This window comes from Branchiostoma belcheri, unplaced genomic scaffold, assembly GCF_001625305.1.
Source record: "Branchiostoma belcheri isolate BF01 breed outbred unplaced genomic scaffold, Haploidv18h27 scaffold6, whole genome shotgun sequence".
Taxonomy (NCBI): Eukaryota; Metazoa; Chordata; class Leptocardii; order Amphioxiformes; family Branchiostomatidae; genus Branchiostoma; species Branchiostoma belcheri.
The window spans coordinates 1,557,006-1,573,146 of record NW_017804242.1 but is presented as its reverse complement, the minus strand read 5'-3'; the positions used below and the strand labels follow the sequence as shown (position 1 = coordinate 1,573,146).

At 42.1% G+C, this 16,141-nt stretch overlaps 3 protein-coding genes across 4 annotated transcripts in view; 1 reads left to right on the top strand and 2 right to left on the bottom strand.

Annotated features, from left to right (window-relative positions):
• The window catches only part of LOC109482398 (protein C3orf33-like), a 12,275-nt gene extending 11,039 nt beyond the window's left edge, over positions 1-1,236 (bottom strand). The window contains exon 1 of the mRNA XM_019785105.1: positions 497-1,236. Within this exon, the coding sequence (XP_019640664.1) occupies positions 497-830 (334 nt within the window). The 5' untranslated portion in view covers positions 831-1,236. The remainder of the gene's footprint in view (positions 1-496) is intronic.
• A 119-nt stretch (positions 1,237-1,355) lies between these two features.
• Positions 1,356-13,134, top strand: LOC109482361 (tetratricopeptide repeat protein 24-like). 2 transcript variants are annotated; one of them, XM_019785053.1, is made up of 11 exons: positions 1,356-1,528; positions 3,223-3,897; positions 4,261-4,476; positions 4,928-5,056; positions 5,472-5,566; positions 5,928-6,077; positions 6,406-6,539; positions 6,828-7,418; positions 8,193-8,311; positions 11,810-12,017; positions 12,499-13,134. In XM_019785053.1, the coding sequence occupies exons 2-11, from the start codon at positions 3,249-3,251 to the stop codon at positions 12,620-12,622; spliced, it is 2,415 nt and encodes an 804-aa protein (XP_019640612.1). In that variant the 5' UTR covers positions 1,356-1,528; positions 3,223-3,248; the 3' UTR covers positions 12,623-13,134. The 2 variants fall into 2 exon arrangements, with proteins under 2 accessions (XP_019640612.1, XP_019640611.1); XM_019785052.1 differs by having other exon boundaries at positions 8,088-8,311.
• Positions 13,135-15,758: 2,624 nt separating this feature from the next.
• LOC109482231 (UDP-glucuronosyltransferase 2C1-like) overlaps positions 15,759-16,141 on the bottom strand; it is a 4,160-nt gene continuing 3,777 nt past the window's right edge. Inside the window, exon 5 of the mRNA XM_019784923.1 lies at positions 15,759-16,044. Coding sequence (XP_019640482.1) covers positions 15,759-16,044 — 286 coding nt within the window. The remainder of the gene's footprint in view (positions 16,045-16,141) is intronic.

Here is a 16,141-nt window from a genome sequence, read left to right as displayed (position 1 = left end):
TTTAACGCTACCTCCATAATAGTAAATTGGTTTTCTACCGTAAATACCCACGAATGTATGGTATTTACTATGCAGGGAAAAGGTACCCATACATAAATCTGAAAGAAAATGTGCGTTTGTGGTTTCGAAATGCGCCGTTTTGCTTAATATATAATAGTTTTGTGTAAGAGTTGCGATTTGGCCCAAAATGGTGAAATTCCCGAACGCGCGATATTGGCCCGAAATGGTGACGTTCCCGATCGCGCGATGTCGTACCGAAATGGTGACGTTCCCGTTACGCGATGTTGGCCCGAAATGGTGACGTTCCCGTGCTTGCCATTTGGCAACTGAGTAATGAAAACACATCGGCGCGCACTGTCGCTCCAGAGAGGTGAATCTCCCGGACGGGAGTCCGTGGCTCCACGTGGAGAGTTTCCCGTGCGGGAACTGTGCCTCCTACATGGCACAGTTCCCGCACGGGAAACTCTCCACCTCCCGTACCTCGGCTTACCTGCACCTAGGGTGCCTTCGGCTTTCTTCATCAGAAAGGGTATTCTGATGTGGAGAATGGGGATGTGTTCGACTTGGAGATGCTGGTCTCTAACGTGGACCACCTTCCCCTGCAGTCTTAGGTTCTTCTGGATGAAGTGCGGAGGAATGTCGGCAACTGTGTAGAACTTGGTGAACATGCGGACACTTCGAGCGGCGAAAGCAACCCCAGCTATGGCCAGGACGGTGGACACATTCCGTACTGCATTGACGTGTTCGTCCAAGTAGTGTGTGAGCGTGTTGAAGTAAGCTTTTTGGTACGCCGCGCTTCCTCCGGCATTCGTGTCTTTGTTTCCTGTCATGTTTTACAGTGTCTCTTCAAAACAACCAGATAGAGACCGCTTACAACGTTCCCTTACAACTTTCACGTGTCACTAGACCCAGTAACTGGGGAGGGTGTGCAACAACGTACCGAGTGTATCGCCCGATAACTTCGCTCCCGTTTCGGCTCAAGGGAAAAGACATTCAAATTCTGTTTCGGTGTTCTATGCTTGATCAAGTAACGCAATTTCTACAACCCCTCTTGTCTGTAAGTGACTGAAAACTTGAAGCAAATTCATCCTCGCCTGGAACGTTCGATTTTTTCACAGGGCGCAGCCATTTTGGATATTACCCACCATGCAGCTCGCTTGTCAACCTGCAGGTGGGGGTAAACCGTTAACATCAGATGTCGGCGTCTGTTTCCTATAAAATGTTTCAAAACGTTTACATCGTAATGAGCAGTAGATATATGGTAGTAGATAGCTACTGTATTAAAATTGCAAAATCTTGCACGTGACAAAGTTGTCCAAAAAAGTGAAACGATGGACTCCCCTATAGTGTTAAAGATTTTTCCCTCTTGCGTTGCCAACCTACTACGTCACGCAGAGACAAAACAACCTGTAACATGTTGGTGACCCACTGGTGGTAGTGCAACAGTTTTACACCTTTTCACCTCATTAATCGATCTTCAGTAGCATCCTTTTGAGACCAGATGATCGTCTGAACTACCACATTTTAGGTGAGTTGTGTTTACTGCTGCCGATTGTCATGTTGTTGTGGAAATTTGTTGAAAATAGAGTCGTGTGCGAGTGCGGTCTACTTGTGATCGATTCGCATATTTCATGTCAACCGAGGTTTTATTGTTCGTTTATTCCTATTGATTGATACTGCAGTAGCACTGATCACTTTCTTTGTCCACTGTTTTGACTCCTTGCCTCCCTGTCTCGGTAGATTCAGAAATCCATAAGTAGGATGTGCTAAGTTTCAGCCATGATTTCAGTAGCACTGTACTAGATCAAACATGTCGACTTCCAGTTTTGACTTGTTGGCTCCTGTTTATTTGACTGGCCCTCCAAGAGTGAAAACCGTTTATTGTTTGGCAGTCTGATTTTCATTTCAAGATCTACAATTAGTAAATGTTTTGCTCCAATACGTGTACGTTTTGCCAATATCGTGGTAAAGTGAAAAAATATTTTCATTTGAACAGGTTTCTTCACAACGTTATTATGAAAATGACTTGTGAATCGTGCCATGTCACTCGTCACCATTCTGCAGAACACAATTTGTTATTTCTTGGTCACATTGGCAACCTTATAATTGTGTATACTCAGTAGACACAGTCAGATTTTGCTATGATTTAGTCTACCAGGCATGAAAACTCTGCACCTCCCAGTACCACATTCCAGCATGGCCCTGTTCTAAAGATAACATTACCTGGGTGCCTTTGTGCTCAGGTGTCTGCCCTTACCACCCAAACAATGAGTTCTTTTGATCAGTGGAGTAAACTAGATCAAGCTGGCTGGGGGCAAAGTAATTCTTAGGACCAAAGGGAAATTGTATCAAGTTCCTCCCGGATGGTACATACAACCACCTGTTTCGGGGAACAGGGCGTCCCTATACTCTTTTTGTTGTGAGAACAGTGCCGTTTTATAAAACATGCTGTGTTATAATTGATCTTTGGCAGTAATGTTTAAGCTGTACAGTACATAGACAGTCTGTTCTGACTAAGGCTCTCCTTTGATCATTCAGGTTATAAAGTGACAACATTGTTTTTTTGCATATTGATTTGTTCCCAAGTGATGCAAATTTGTGTCAATAGACTTACATGTACGAGAGCAAAGTTCATTATTAAGCTTGGTTGAGCTTTGTTTCTAGTTCCCATGTTTTTATCTTCAAACCTACTGATGTTCAAAAGATCATTGCATGCAAGAAAAGGTCACAAGAAGATTTGATCTATGCAGCTTGACTTTCTTGTGGGTTCTTCTTAGAATAACAACAGAAGCAGATTTAGGTCCTTAGGCTCTGATTGGCTGTTGCTAGGATACAGGGTTTGCCGTTCTGCACTTCTCCCACCTGACTCACGAAGCTAGGTCACGTCCTCAAGGTCAGGTGTGACAAAGCAAACTGGTGCCATGGCAACCACAATTAGAGTGCCAACGTACATGTAGTGCAGCTTTTGAAGTCCCATGAGCAAAGGACTTAGATGTTTGCATATAGACCTAGAGGGAGACATTTTTCTTACTCATAAATAATGTCAAGCATGATTTCTTCGTTGTCAGATTTTTTTTCATGAAACCGACGAAGTGGGTTTGACTGTGTGATAGCCCCAAATTTTACCCACTGAGTTCTAGGATGTTTATAATTCAATCACGAGTTCTAACCTTTGCTTTCATGAAAAATCTGAATCGAATACGATTTTATCCTTCAACACAGGTGCAGAGTGAAGCCTGAGTAATACCATGAAGATGCCACTCCCACAGGACATTAGCTCCCTGAGTAGTGAGATAGACAAATGCACTCAGCAGGGGAATGAAGAGCTGAACAGGGGTGAACAGGACAAGGCCTTGCAGGCGTTCGCTGCCGCCTACGAAAAATCGGTTCTCCTGGAAGAGAAGTACACAGAGCGGGCATGTGCTTTCAACCTGGGTGCAGTGTACATCGCCATGGGCCAGCCTCAGAGGGGGCTCGAACTCCTACAACGCGCCCTGCCGCAAGACGACAACGAAAAGGAACAACAGTCAAACTCTGACCTGTACTACAACCTGGGCCTCGGGTACGACCAGATGCGGAGGTACGACGAAGCGATCCGGTACTACGAGCAGGCGATAGAGGCGTACGGTAAAGACGGCGGGAACCCTCTCATGGAGGGGGAGGCCCTGACCAAACTCGCCTTCACGTACACGAACTTGAACAAGCCGTCGCAGGCCGCGAAGTGCCACGGGCAGGCCGCGGCGCTGTACGAGAGAGCGGAGGACGTGGAGAGGCAGGCCCTGGCGCTGAACTTCCAGGCCACGTGCCTGCTGGAGTCCAGGAGGGTGCCGGAGTGCGAAGAGGCACTGGATAGATGTCGGGAAGTCTGTGGGAACATGGAGGAGGGGGAAGTGTTGGGTAAGGACTTTTTAATAATAATAATATGTTCTCATACATGTTCTTTTAACTGATATATTCTAACATCCACCAACATAATTCTGCCAGGTCACATATCTGCTACCCTTGAAAAAATTAGTCGAAAGAGATAGACAATGTTCCTGAGTATAATACACTCCTGTCTAAACCGTAAACTAGGGGTTACTGCTCTAGAGTGTTTTTCAAGGTGGCTGTTTTTTTTGGTGCTGTTTTTGGTGCCTGAAGCTTGTTGTTTAAACAATTGAGACATCACTTGGAAAACCACAAAAATAAAATCACTGCAAACATTATATTTGGAAATTTACAGTAACTGAATGCTTCTGTTCTTTACATTTCCCTCCACAGGTAAACTGTATAATGACCTGGGGATGACCTACACGTCAGCCAAGGCCTTCGGCAAGGCTGTGGAGTGTTTTGAGCTGGCCCTGCCCCTGACCAGAGGACCTAATGGAGACAGGAAGCGCGAGGCCGTGCTCCTACAGAACCTGGGGGCCGTGTACAACTCCTGTGGGGAGTACCAGAGGGCCATACACTTCCACGAGTCAGCAGCTAAACTACACAGTAAGAACTTCTGGAAATATGTTTTTAATATTTATATGCAAATTCATGCCCAAAGGCCAATTTCAAGGGAACACATACTATTATTAGATACTACTAGTATATTAAGGTGAAGAGGTCTATAGATCTATCTAACATGATTATAAGTACTGTGAAGTACATATTACTGAAGAGATTCACTTCTTTGTTGGAGGCAGTGGCTAATGAATAGTTTAATGATACAGGATTTCAGCAAAAGTGTGGCATCTTGTGTTTCATTAAAAAATTCACGAGAGATTGATAGAAAAATGATGATATAAAATTGATCTGGTTAAGGTTAGAACTTGGAATTGCAATGAGGCAAAACTTTAAGTTTTTTTTTTGGTGGTAACAGTGTTATTGACTGACTTCCAGATGACCTAGGGAACAGACATGTTCCTTTTCTTGGTGGTAACTGTTATTGATTCCCTTCCAGATGACCTAGGGAACAGACAGGCCCAGGGCCACTGTTTCTGTAACCTGGCCTACGCCTTCAGCCAGGTTAACGACAACGATGCCGCAGGGGAGGCCTTTCTACATGCACTACAGGCGGCCAAGGACACAGGTATGACAGGGAAACAGTAAAAGGAAAAACAAAATTAGGAAGAAACGTATAATGTGAACTACATGTAAAAGAAATGGGAATGGAAGAAATGTTAAAGAAAAAACTAAAGATAGCAACAAAAGCAGGAAAAAAATGTTAACTGGAAGAAATGTTCAGAAAAAAGGAAGACAACATACTAAAGAACTGTCATGCAAAGTGCTGACCTCTCTATTTCCGAACAATAGTTTCTGATTAAGATTTTGCTGCTGATTTCTCTTTTAAACAAGGAGAGGTCTTGAGACATCATTTCATGTCAGTAACATAATAATTATGCTTCTAAAGTTGCACAGAATATTTTGCTGTTTTGTTTCTTAAAAAATGTCTTGCTGTTGATTTAGATACATTTTCCTGAACAATGGATGTTTATTGTGAACAGGGGACAAGCATGGTCAGTGGCAGGCCCACGAGGGGCTGGGAGCAGTCCACTTCAGGCTGGGCAACCCTGAGAAAGCAATAATCAGCTACAAACAGGTAAACATCATCATAATGGTCTTGTGGTTTGGGTTGTCGACCCAGATTATCTAAAGGTTCTGTGTTCAAATCCATAGCAGGTCCCAATGTTTTGCCTTTGACAAAGGCACTTAACACTATTCCCTAATTTCAGTCAAGTGAAAATGAGTACCTCACTTCGGTTAACTTACCGTTAAGGATGTGGATATTAGTTTATCAAATGGATGCATTCCCAATTTTGTCTTACATTTCAAAATTCTAATAGAGGTGGACAAGACTGTATGATTGGTCTGTTAAATGTATATTTGTACGAGTATGGACTGGCTAAGACTAATCCACATTGATGAGTGTTGTTAACACGTGAAATTTTGCACTTGACCAGGCTCTAGCTCTCCTGACGCGACTGAAGGACCCAAACAGCCAGGCGCAGGAGAGGATCGTGGGTAAACTAACAGACGCCCTGAAGTATCAGCTCAAGGTTGGCGACAGCCCAAGGCATCCTGGGAAGGAGAGGAAAATCACTTCCAGCTTGGTACTTCTTTAAATTCATTTTATTTTCACATTGGTGGTTTTATTTCACAGTGAGAAGGAAAAGTAGTGTTTTCACAGTGTTTTAAGTTTGTGGTTGAAGCAGTTGTATAGTCATTGAGAAATGTTTGTGTCATGACTAGGCAGTAAACAGGTCGCCATAGATATCAAATTGCCATGAAAATTTCATGCTTTAAATTAAATTATAGTATCTAACTTTTTTAACAGAAAGTTATAGTTGAAACCTGTTTAGTTGTTTTTTTGTATGTATGTGTGTGTTAAATGTTGTTGTTGACAGTTGACATTGTCTGTATTTTGTCTGGACCGTGCAGGAAAAGAGGCCAGTGTCATCCCAGAGTAAGAACGGTTCCGTAGCCCATCACGTGGACGAGTCCATCACATCAGAGTCCCCCAGGTCTGACACTGGCAGGGACAAGAAATATGCCAAGACAGACTCTGGGAAAAGGTTGGCAAGTTTTTTGTTTGTTTGCTTGTTCCTTTTAAGTTAACTGAAGTGTGCAAGTGCAATTGTGTCACCCAGTTAGAAAGTCTTGTAGCAGCTTTTGAAGTGTATCAAATTTAAAGTTTCACTGTTTTCTACACATGATGTGCTGTCACTTTAACCATGTAGACCTTTCCTGCCTTTCCTATATAGACCATGCAAATTGAAAATTTGTATGTATGAGTGTGAATTCTGTGTATGTATTGGTTGAAGTCTGCTATCCCTAACAGCCATGTTTCTATATTCTGGCAGGAAACCTAAGAGATACGTAAAGAGGGAACGCAGTTTCTCCAACTCCACCGAGGGCTCCCATGTCCACCTGCAGACGGTCCCTCTCGGCATCGGCAAATACGACTCCGACGAAGACCTCTCCTTCTACGACAAGAACAAGAAGAAGTCGAGAAACAATGGCCACCACCCGTCGTCTGCCTCCACGGTGGCCACCGTCGAGCACGAGCCTGCCAAGGCCAGCCCCCACAGACCCAGCACCGCCTACGACGAACCAGACTTGTCCTACGAGGGAGGCAAGCATCCTATAGGCAAGAACTCCAGCTACAGGGAGGAGGGCGACTATGATGACGTCATTCCCACCAGGAGAGGGAAGACTGGGGAAGGTGTCAAGGGAAGTGCACAAGACAGGCGTCACCCGGACGTGCCGTCACTCGAAGTCAACGGTCAGAACTCGCAGCAGTCTTCCTCCGAGACTTCCGCCCTGTCTTCCTCGAGCAGCGGGTCGTCTGAAAGTGAGAGTGATAGTGAAACTGAGGGGAAGGAGGCGGTGAAGGAGGAGTATAGGAAGGCGCTCAACGGCACGCAGACAACAACCCCGAACACAACAGCCAAGTGAGTAGGAGATGTTCAGCCTGGGTGATTTTTTTTGTCTTTTGTAGCAGTGTCAACCCCAACACCTAGAAGTGCTTTTACCAATGGTTTGTCTGATGTTTTCACCATATCACTACTTATGTTTGCTTTTGTATTCTTACTGGATACCAGCCAGTTCATTCTTGACTCTAAAAGAGCTTGTGAAGTCTTTGATATTTTTGTCTTGGTTTTCTAGCTCATAAATGCAAGGTGTAACCTATACCACTGTGAAGTGAAGAATAGTAGAAAATTATGCACAAAACTGCTTACTCTCTGTGTTCCATTGGGCTAGATTATTTTACACCAATCCTGTAAAAGCGATATACTCATCTTTACCTGCTTTACTGTAGTTGAACACACCTATGTTCCAGCACCCCTATGTCTGACAACTCAACCTATCTATGTCAGAATATAGGTACATTTAGAACATAGGGATGTCAAAACATATGAGTTTTATCCACTAGTGTAAAGCAGGTACACATGTAGATGTCACATGTCCACAGAGTTAAATGGTGTCTCTTCAGCTCAAAGGAACACAAGTCTTAGAGTAATATAACATTTCTACCATTCTGTCCCTGCATGGTTCTTTTTTGCTTTGTTTTTTTATTTTTATTTTATTTTTTGTTTTTGCTGCACGTGTCTCCGCTGCAGGCCCAGCATGCCCCCCACCCTGCCCCCACCGCTTGTAGACAGCCCCATGTCCACCTTAGACACCTCCCTCAATAACACTTACATGACCCCCGCTGACGTCGGCAGGGCGACGCCCGGAGACGACCTCCCCGTGTACGCCATGTCGTCCAAACACAAGGACGCCCAGCGTCCCGCCGAGCCTGCGAAGAAGGGACCAAAAGCAGAGGAAGAGACTTCTGGCACAGGTGCGTCTGAGTTTGTTGTGGATCAGGATGATTTGTGACTTCTTCTTTTCCGTCACAAAACTTTTTTTAGTGTCTTCATCTTTCTATAATTGCTTTTGTCCTTTTCTCCTTTTTTTTGTGTCATTCATGTGTGGAAGTTTTCGAATGTGTACTTGTAATGTGGGATCTACCTGTGTGTGTGCGCGTGTATGTGTGTTTGAATGTGGGCGTATGTGCACGCGTTTGTGTGTGTGTGTGTGCGTATGCATGTGTGTGAATGTGTGTGTGTGTGTGTGTTAATATTGTATGTGTGCCGAATATATAACACAAACAGCAGAATGTACTACAGCTGCACGAAATCCAGAACGAAACATGCACATAGATGTATGTGCAGTACAACTACATGTACGTGGTAATTTACAGTGGGCTACACACAGTAATATATAACACCTATTAAGGCATTGTCACCAATGTAAGCCATCGAGCTTGTGCTTACAAGTGTTACCGACATGATATTCTTACAGGCACCTTTACTAAATCAATAAGACACCTACCATAATGGTAATAATGTTTCCCTATCTGTAATGTACTCATTAATGTTTAATGAGTCTTGCTTTTAAGTTTAAACCTTTACCTCACCTGGTCACATGTTGTAGTCCCTGAAATCAACATCAACTACATGTAACTGGCACTGTAGATGGAGGGTAGAAGTCGACATGAAGAGTATTTCTACAGAAAGTCAGTGGATGACGTTTGTATGTGGCTGTCAGAAAACAGTTTTCGTGAATTGGTTCCGACATTTCAAGGTAAGCATCATCTGGAACTGAGTTTTCAATGTACAGTGCTGTAGATTATGGTGATTATATATGGGTAGACAGATGAAATTGTTTGACAATGTGGTTGTGCATGTGGTGTAGACACAATAGGACCCCATTTTCAAGTACAATGTAAAGGGTGGTAAAAGGGACCTAATAATAAACTTAAGTATGTCTCATGGCTTATTTTTTTGATGACAGCAAAAGTGATGATTCTCTTACTCAAAAGGCTTTTCTCCCATGAAATAATAAAATCCAGGCTGCTTGCTACTAGATATTCTTTGCTGTAATTAAAAATGTCAAAAGAAAAAAATGAAGAAACAGTTACGTATTGAAATTGCTGCAGGGTTAACATTCCTGCAGGTGTTAACATTACAAAGTAGTTACTCTGGAAATTGCTTTCTATATCAGTTTCTATGGGTAGAACACATTGTCAGATATTTTGCCAAGCTGCAGTCCAACATTTAATGTATATTAACCTTTAGCAAACTCAAGCAGTTGTCTACTAGTATTGCTTACAGTGTTAGGCAGCAGGGTGAAGGTTAAATGTTTTCCTGGTCCCTGGAGAGAATGTACAAACAGCTTGGGCTTTATTTCTACACGGCTCATGAATAATAGATAAGCACCAATCTGCTAATGCCCTGTAATAGCCCGACTTGAGTAAATACCTTTGCTTCCCACAAAAAATGTTGATCTTAGACTAGAATGGTTATTCAAAGATGGTAGATATACAGTCCTTTTGTTGTGTGGTTCACGCATGTTTCTGAAGTGGCATCTCAGGATCGTGCTTCTGATCGTACCTCGGCTTTTTACTCAAATTGGAAAGTAATCCATAGCTTAGCTTGTGCTGGCAGCAGTACTTAATATAGATGTGCTATAATTGTTGAGTCATCCAACATGCGCAGTAGAAGTGCCTGAACATTTTTGTACAGTGAAGTAAAATTGCTTATACATGTAGCCTATTTTTTACATTCATGCACTCCAAAATGTTAAAGTGGATACTGAAAAAGAGTACAGTTACTGTAGTAAGTTAGCTATTTCAGTGTTAGAAATACTCACATGCAGTCTGCATTTTGCAGAGACATTTTCAATATTGCAGTAGAAAAATTAACCTGCACACTGAAAAAATCAGGCTACAGGGGTTCAATGGTGTCGGCCTCTGTGGATAATTGGCCTTAGTTTCTCTTGTGTATTTGAGGACAGTATTTCTGAATTGCACAAAATTTTGAACACTAAAAAAAGGATTTGTGCCACTATAATTATGCTGATGAGATTCTATGACTTACATGTATATACCATAGGTTTTATATGTACATATATGCTGATTATTAGAAGTGTATAGAGGGTCAGGTACCCATTATTGATGTAGTAGACTGTGCTCCCCCCAGAACAGGACATAGATGGCACGGCCTTCCTGGCACTGCACTACGGTGCCGTGAAGAGCCTGGTGCCTCAGGTCGGACCCCGACTGCGCTTCTGGCAGACCTACCTTAAACTGTTCCCTCACAGAAGGGTACGTATATAGGATAGCATCCCGGTCTTTTTAGATGTTTTAGGTCAGATTAATTTCACAGTGTATAGCAAGCAAAAGAAGCATTAAACGCTTTGTAGCATTCCCAGTTAATATATGCTTTGTAGCCTCAAGTCGTATGTGCAATATTGCTTTTTTTAAAGGTTAACCATTTTATTGATACAAAGAGGAAGAAACTGCAATTCACTGTCAGTTATACTGCAAGATTTCGATAAATACATGTAGAATAGTAAATTCATTTGCTGAGTTTTTTCACAGCAGGGTTGTCAAACATAGGTTGAGTTGTCAGAACATAGAGGTGTTGGAACATAAGGCTATCCATAATGGTTTGATACACGAGATTGCAACTCAATAACTTGTTCTCATCTTGTGCACCAAAAGAAACTGGCCAAACACAGGCCGTCCCTGGGCAGAAGGGAGTCTCAAGGTGGCCGGAAGCTGACCATCAGAGAAACCACCGTGCAGGAGAGAACCGTCACTAACCGCACTGTCAGGTTCCACCCCAGCACCGGGGCAGGGCAGAGGGCAGGTCACGACCTCCTCAGGTCACACTGTGATGACACAGGAGGTCGGAGGTCAAGTCATAGCACCACATCTGAAGGTTCTGGGTCGGAGTTCAAATCTGCTATATTGTCACCTTAGATTTTAGGAACTTTTTATTTTTGGAGCAACCTCGTTAAAAAAAATGTAAGAAACTACTGTTAGAGGTCAAGCTCTTTGATGTGATTGACCTTCATGTTTCTGCAGTCACAGAGTTGCATGGATGAAGGTCAGGGTTGTGATTGAGTGTTGTACGTGGAGATGGAATGTGATACGATAGTTTGCAGAAGTGATGAGGATGGAAATGTATGTGGATGTTCGTCTGCACTGTATGCCTTTCTTTCAGTCTGTCTGTCCTCGTTATTTCCACCAATGTCTCTTTTTATCTTCATATAATTGCAGCTTTAGACTACTTTAATGTCAAATATTCTAGCTGTAATTTTTCATATTGTGTAATAAGAATTTCTACTTCACAGTTTTGTAATAATTGCAGTGTTGCCTCTGCCTGCAAGTTTCTGTTTGATTAATAGACCATTTTGATTGATTCATTCTTCAGAACATTGACTCTAAATTGCACATCATTTAGTCTAAATTGCACGTCTAACTGTCCTCCATTTCTGCCCCCTGGTACAGACACCTCTGCTGACAGCAGCAGTTCTGAAGGCAGTGAGTCGGAAACGGAAAGCGACCCCGACGAACACCTGTATGAGACCGTGCGCACACAGGGAGGGAACACCATGCAGTTCCAGGGCAAGCCTCAGGCACACAGCACCCCCGCTAAGGAGACACAACCACCTCCACAACCTTCTCCACCCGCCAGGACTGTGTCCAGGGCTGACAGGTCAGAGAAATGTTATAAACTAGACAATACCAGCACGTCGGCAGAACATACTGCGCCTGCACAAAACCCTGATTTTTCAGCTTTTGTGGGATGTTTGGTCAACGTTGCATCAGAATTTTTCCTGTTGCAGATAATGTCTTATATATTAACATTTGGAAACTACAGATGGGATGTTAACCCTATATACGACCTTATATGAGACGTTCTGCCGAAGCGCTATGCACAATACATCACGGGTTTCGCACAGGTGCAGTATGTTCTGCCAACATGCTGACAATACCTAATGAGAAGTAAACTGTATTCTCATAATTTTTTCGCACCTGTGATGTCAGCACTGGGTCAAAGTATGTCAGAATTTGGTACCACCCCGTCTCTCACCAACTCAGTTGAACTTTCATGCAAACTAGACAATATACTAGAATACGTCAATCAAGGTTTGACATCCAAGTAGAACTTTAGGTAATTGTTTTGTCTCTTTTAGGGAGGAGGCCCTGTTCCAACTGGCCAAGCAGCAGAGTAGAGAGGCTCAGGAGCAACACGAGAGAGACATGGCCACGTCGCGCAGTCAGGAACGAAACGAGTCCAGGACGTGTGTCGTCATGTAGGCAGATTTACTGTTAGTCTACTGCATTACTTGTCGTCCTCAATTCACCATTGATTAATTAATAAGCATTCACATTCCTCAATGAAAACACAAGACATCCACAAATATGAGTCCAAGATATGTGTCGTCATGTAGGCAGATTTACTGTTAAGTTGCCTTTAGTCTACCTTTTGAAAGGTAAAAGCACTACTAGTACTTGACCTCAGTTTACCATTTGTTGAGCATTGCCATTCCTATACACAGGTGACATCCACACATGTCATGTAGTCAGGATCATTGAGCGTTGCCGTTAATCTACCTTCAAACGTTGCTGGTCGTCCTAAATTTACCGTTCAACATTGCCGTTCCTAAAAAGATAAAAGTGACATCCAGAAACGAGTATACATGTGTTGCCATGTAGAATTAGGATGGAAACTAATGACAAGAAATCAGGATTCTATATTAGACAGAAGTCAAAACAGTAGAATTGAATGCAGTTTTACTAAGCTTTTAACTGGAGAGAGAGAGAGATAGGACCAAAAGATTCTTTTTAAAAAATCAGAGATTGTTAAAACTCTAAAAGAGTTATGACTAAATTATAGTGATTCACAAGCAAGCAAAGTGAGAAGTACTTTTGATGCATATTGGAATACATGTATATTTCTAGGTCTCCAGATCAATTTTATAAAACGTGGAAAATTTTGTACATAAAGTTTCCTAGTACAAAAACCTGTGCTGCAAATTACTGCAAGTAAATTAAAGTAGGATCATTTGGGATCAGTTTACATTAGTTCAACTTGCCAGATCATTGCCTAGGATTCACCTCAGAGACTGAGGCATAGAATATGAGGCATGAAATGGGTTATTTTTAAGAAAAAAACTTGACTCATCTAATGCAGGGTAATCTAGTGTGCCTTGTTGTTCATTTGACAACTGCAAGGGGGCATAAAGAGGTCTTACTTTGGACCAAATGGTTGTGAACATTATGACTAGCTGAAATACATTTGTACATGTTCTTGTATTCTTGTCCTTATGGACAAAATGGATCTCTTCAATTCATTCCCACAGAGATGTCTGGAAATGTAATGTATTTTTATTCATCAACAAGGGTAATTTGTAATCTCAACTGGTATTTAGACCATGCATTTTAGATATATCATAGACCATGTTAATTTTATGTTTTCTTATGTCTGTGTGTAAGCTTTTTTATATACCCAGGGACACGGACCAAAGTGTAATCTGCTTGTAAAATAAATGAAATGAATGAATGAACAGTGTTGGCAGTGTAAAAGATGTGCAGGACTTCGTTATTGCCTGCAATTCAATTTATTCTAACGCCCATTCTCAATAACCTTCCACTTGTTAGCAGTTTCAGATCTTTGGTACTACATGTAGTATTTTTTGCCTTAGATTGGTATCAGTGGACAAAAAACAGATATAACGAACAGGTGTTGTTTCAATGTGCTTTTACCATGTACATGCCATTTCATCTGTTGAATTCTTATGTGAATTCATGTCTAGTAATAAGGGTTATGTACCATGTAATTATACCATATTGTGTTCCATTTGTAAATTTATATCTCATTGACTGTTAAAATGCACATATGCTTTGTAATGCTTTCTTGTACAATGTTGGCTCTGTCATCTGTTTTCAAAGTTTTTCCTATTGTGTACAATTTGCATTTCAGTTTGCTTTTTTATTGTATGGACGGTGTGGCCTTTTGTGTGCTTCAAGATAGTCTTATGGACATTGTAGTTTCCTATACTGTTTGCCAAAGGATATTGTGATGTAGTAAACAAATTTCTAAGCACACAACCAGTATATAACCTGCCAAAAGTTTTGAGGCAATACTGACTTGTTCTATAAAAGTATTTCATACTGCAACTACATTGTACTGTAAATTCATTTATTTTTGCAGGGTCTAAATTTCATGGTAGGACTGGAAAAAAAATTTTGCAGTGTTTAACAATTCTGAAGTACAAAAACATGCTCAATGTACACCTTTCATGATTTTGCAGTAGAGAGGAACTGAAAACTACAAAAATAAAAGCACTGCAACTGATCCACAAATTTTCAAGACTTACTGTATAGTACAATGTCCATGTATATGTATATACTGGTTGTGTGCAAAGAACTTTGTTAACAAATGATTTACCTACTAGATGAAGCTATTTGCAGAGATATCGAGATGTGTAAATATGGTTTATATATATGACTAAATAGCCCAGTGCAGTTTAGAACTGCCTGCGCTATTCAATCTTAGTATGTTGCAATAGAGAAAATGTGTCCAATAAAGTTATATTGTAGGGAAAGTATGGCAAGCGGTTGTGATTTTGCTTTACTCTGTGTCCTGTGTTAGGTGGGCTGTATCTTCAGCCAAAACGAATATTAAATGCTTTGCGTCCATACCTTTTTGCTAGCTGATTACAATACTGATAGGGTTATATTGAAAATCAAAACAAGAAATTGATTTGAAGAAATAATATTTTTCATACGATCATATTTTCTACATACACAAATCGCCCACAGGCAAGGCTTGGACTTAAAAGAGTTTTTTCATGTCTTTTGACGTACTGGCCCTACCCTTGGTGCTGAAGTTTGCGTGTGTATTACGTCACCTCATTTATGCAGCCTGGCGGACAAAAAGTTCCATTTTACAACAAGTTTAAAGTGATGTATGCCAAACAATTGCATGTGTTCCTTTGGCACTTCAATAGCTACCACATACTGAATATCAAACAGAAAAATCAATTAAACGGACCGTGAGCTAAACTCCGTCCGGAGCGAGGATAGACCCTCCTTCCCGAAGGCACTTGTTATTTGAACTTAGCGTACGTGCCATAAACTGCAATGAAAGCATGTTACAGAGAGCATAGTTTGTTCTTTCATATATCTTCTTTTGAAGACTTGTCGGTGCAAGCAGGTTGTAGTTCGATGGTTTATGCTTACTGGGAGGGACCAGCAAATGATGTTTCTATAAGGTGAAGCCATCAAAAACAAGCACTTTAAAACACATTTATCTTTATTTCAAATCTCAACTCTTTACGTATGCCCTGAGTCACACTACATCTCTTTATTTGTGTATACTGAGTGGCCCCTTGTCTATTAAATCATCCTATCCATGGTTTTATTTACAAAATGTCAGAGACAGAGGTGTCTACTGAGACTTCAGCTTGCCGCCACCTTTAGTGGCGCAACACTTCCTACAGACGAGCGAACAGCCGCACCACACGGTCCCCAGGACAGCTGAACAGACGGACAGCAGGAACGCAGCCACGTCCAGCAGGTAGTACTGGTACCACGGCAGCTCCACGGCGCGTGCGCGGAGATGGGGCAGCCGGCCGTGTTGGATGACGTGTTCTATCCACCAGACGGCCCGCTCCATGGGTGACTGGGGCTGGTCACGGTGCAGACGGGACAGGCGGGCGGCCGTCTCACGGTAGCTGAGAAGGATATGCCATATAAGAGGAACAAGTCTCTCTCTCTTCACACACACACACACACACACACACACACACACACACACACACACACACACAC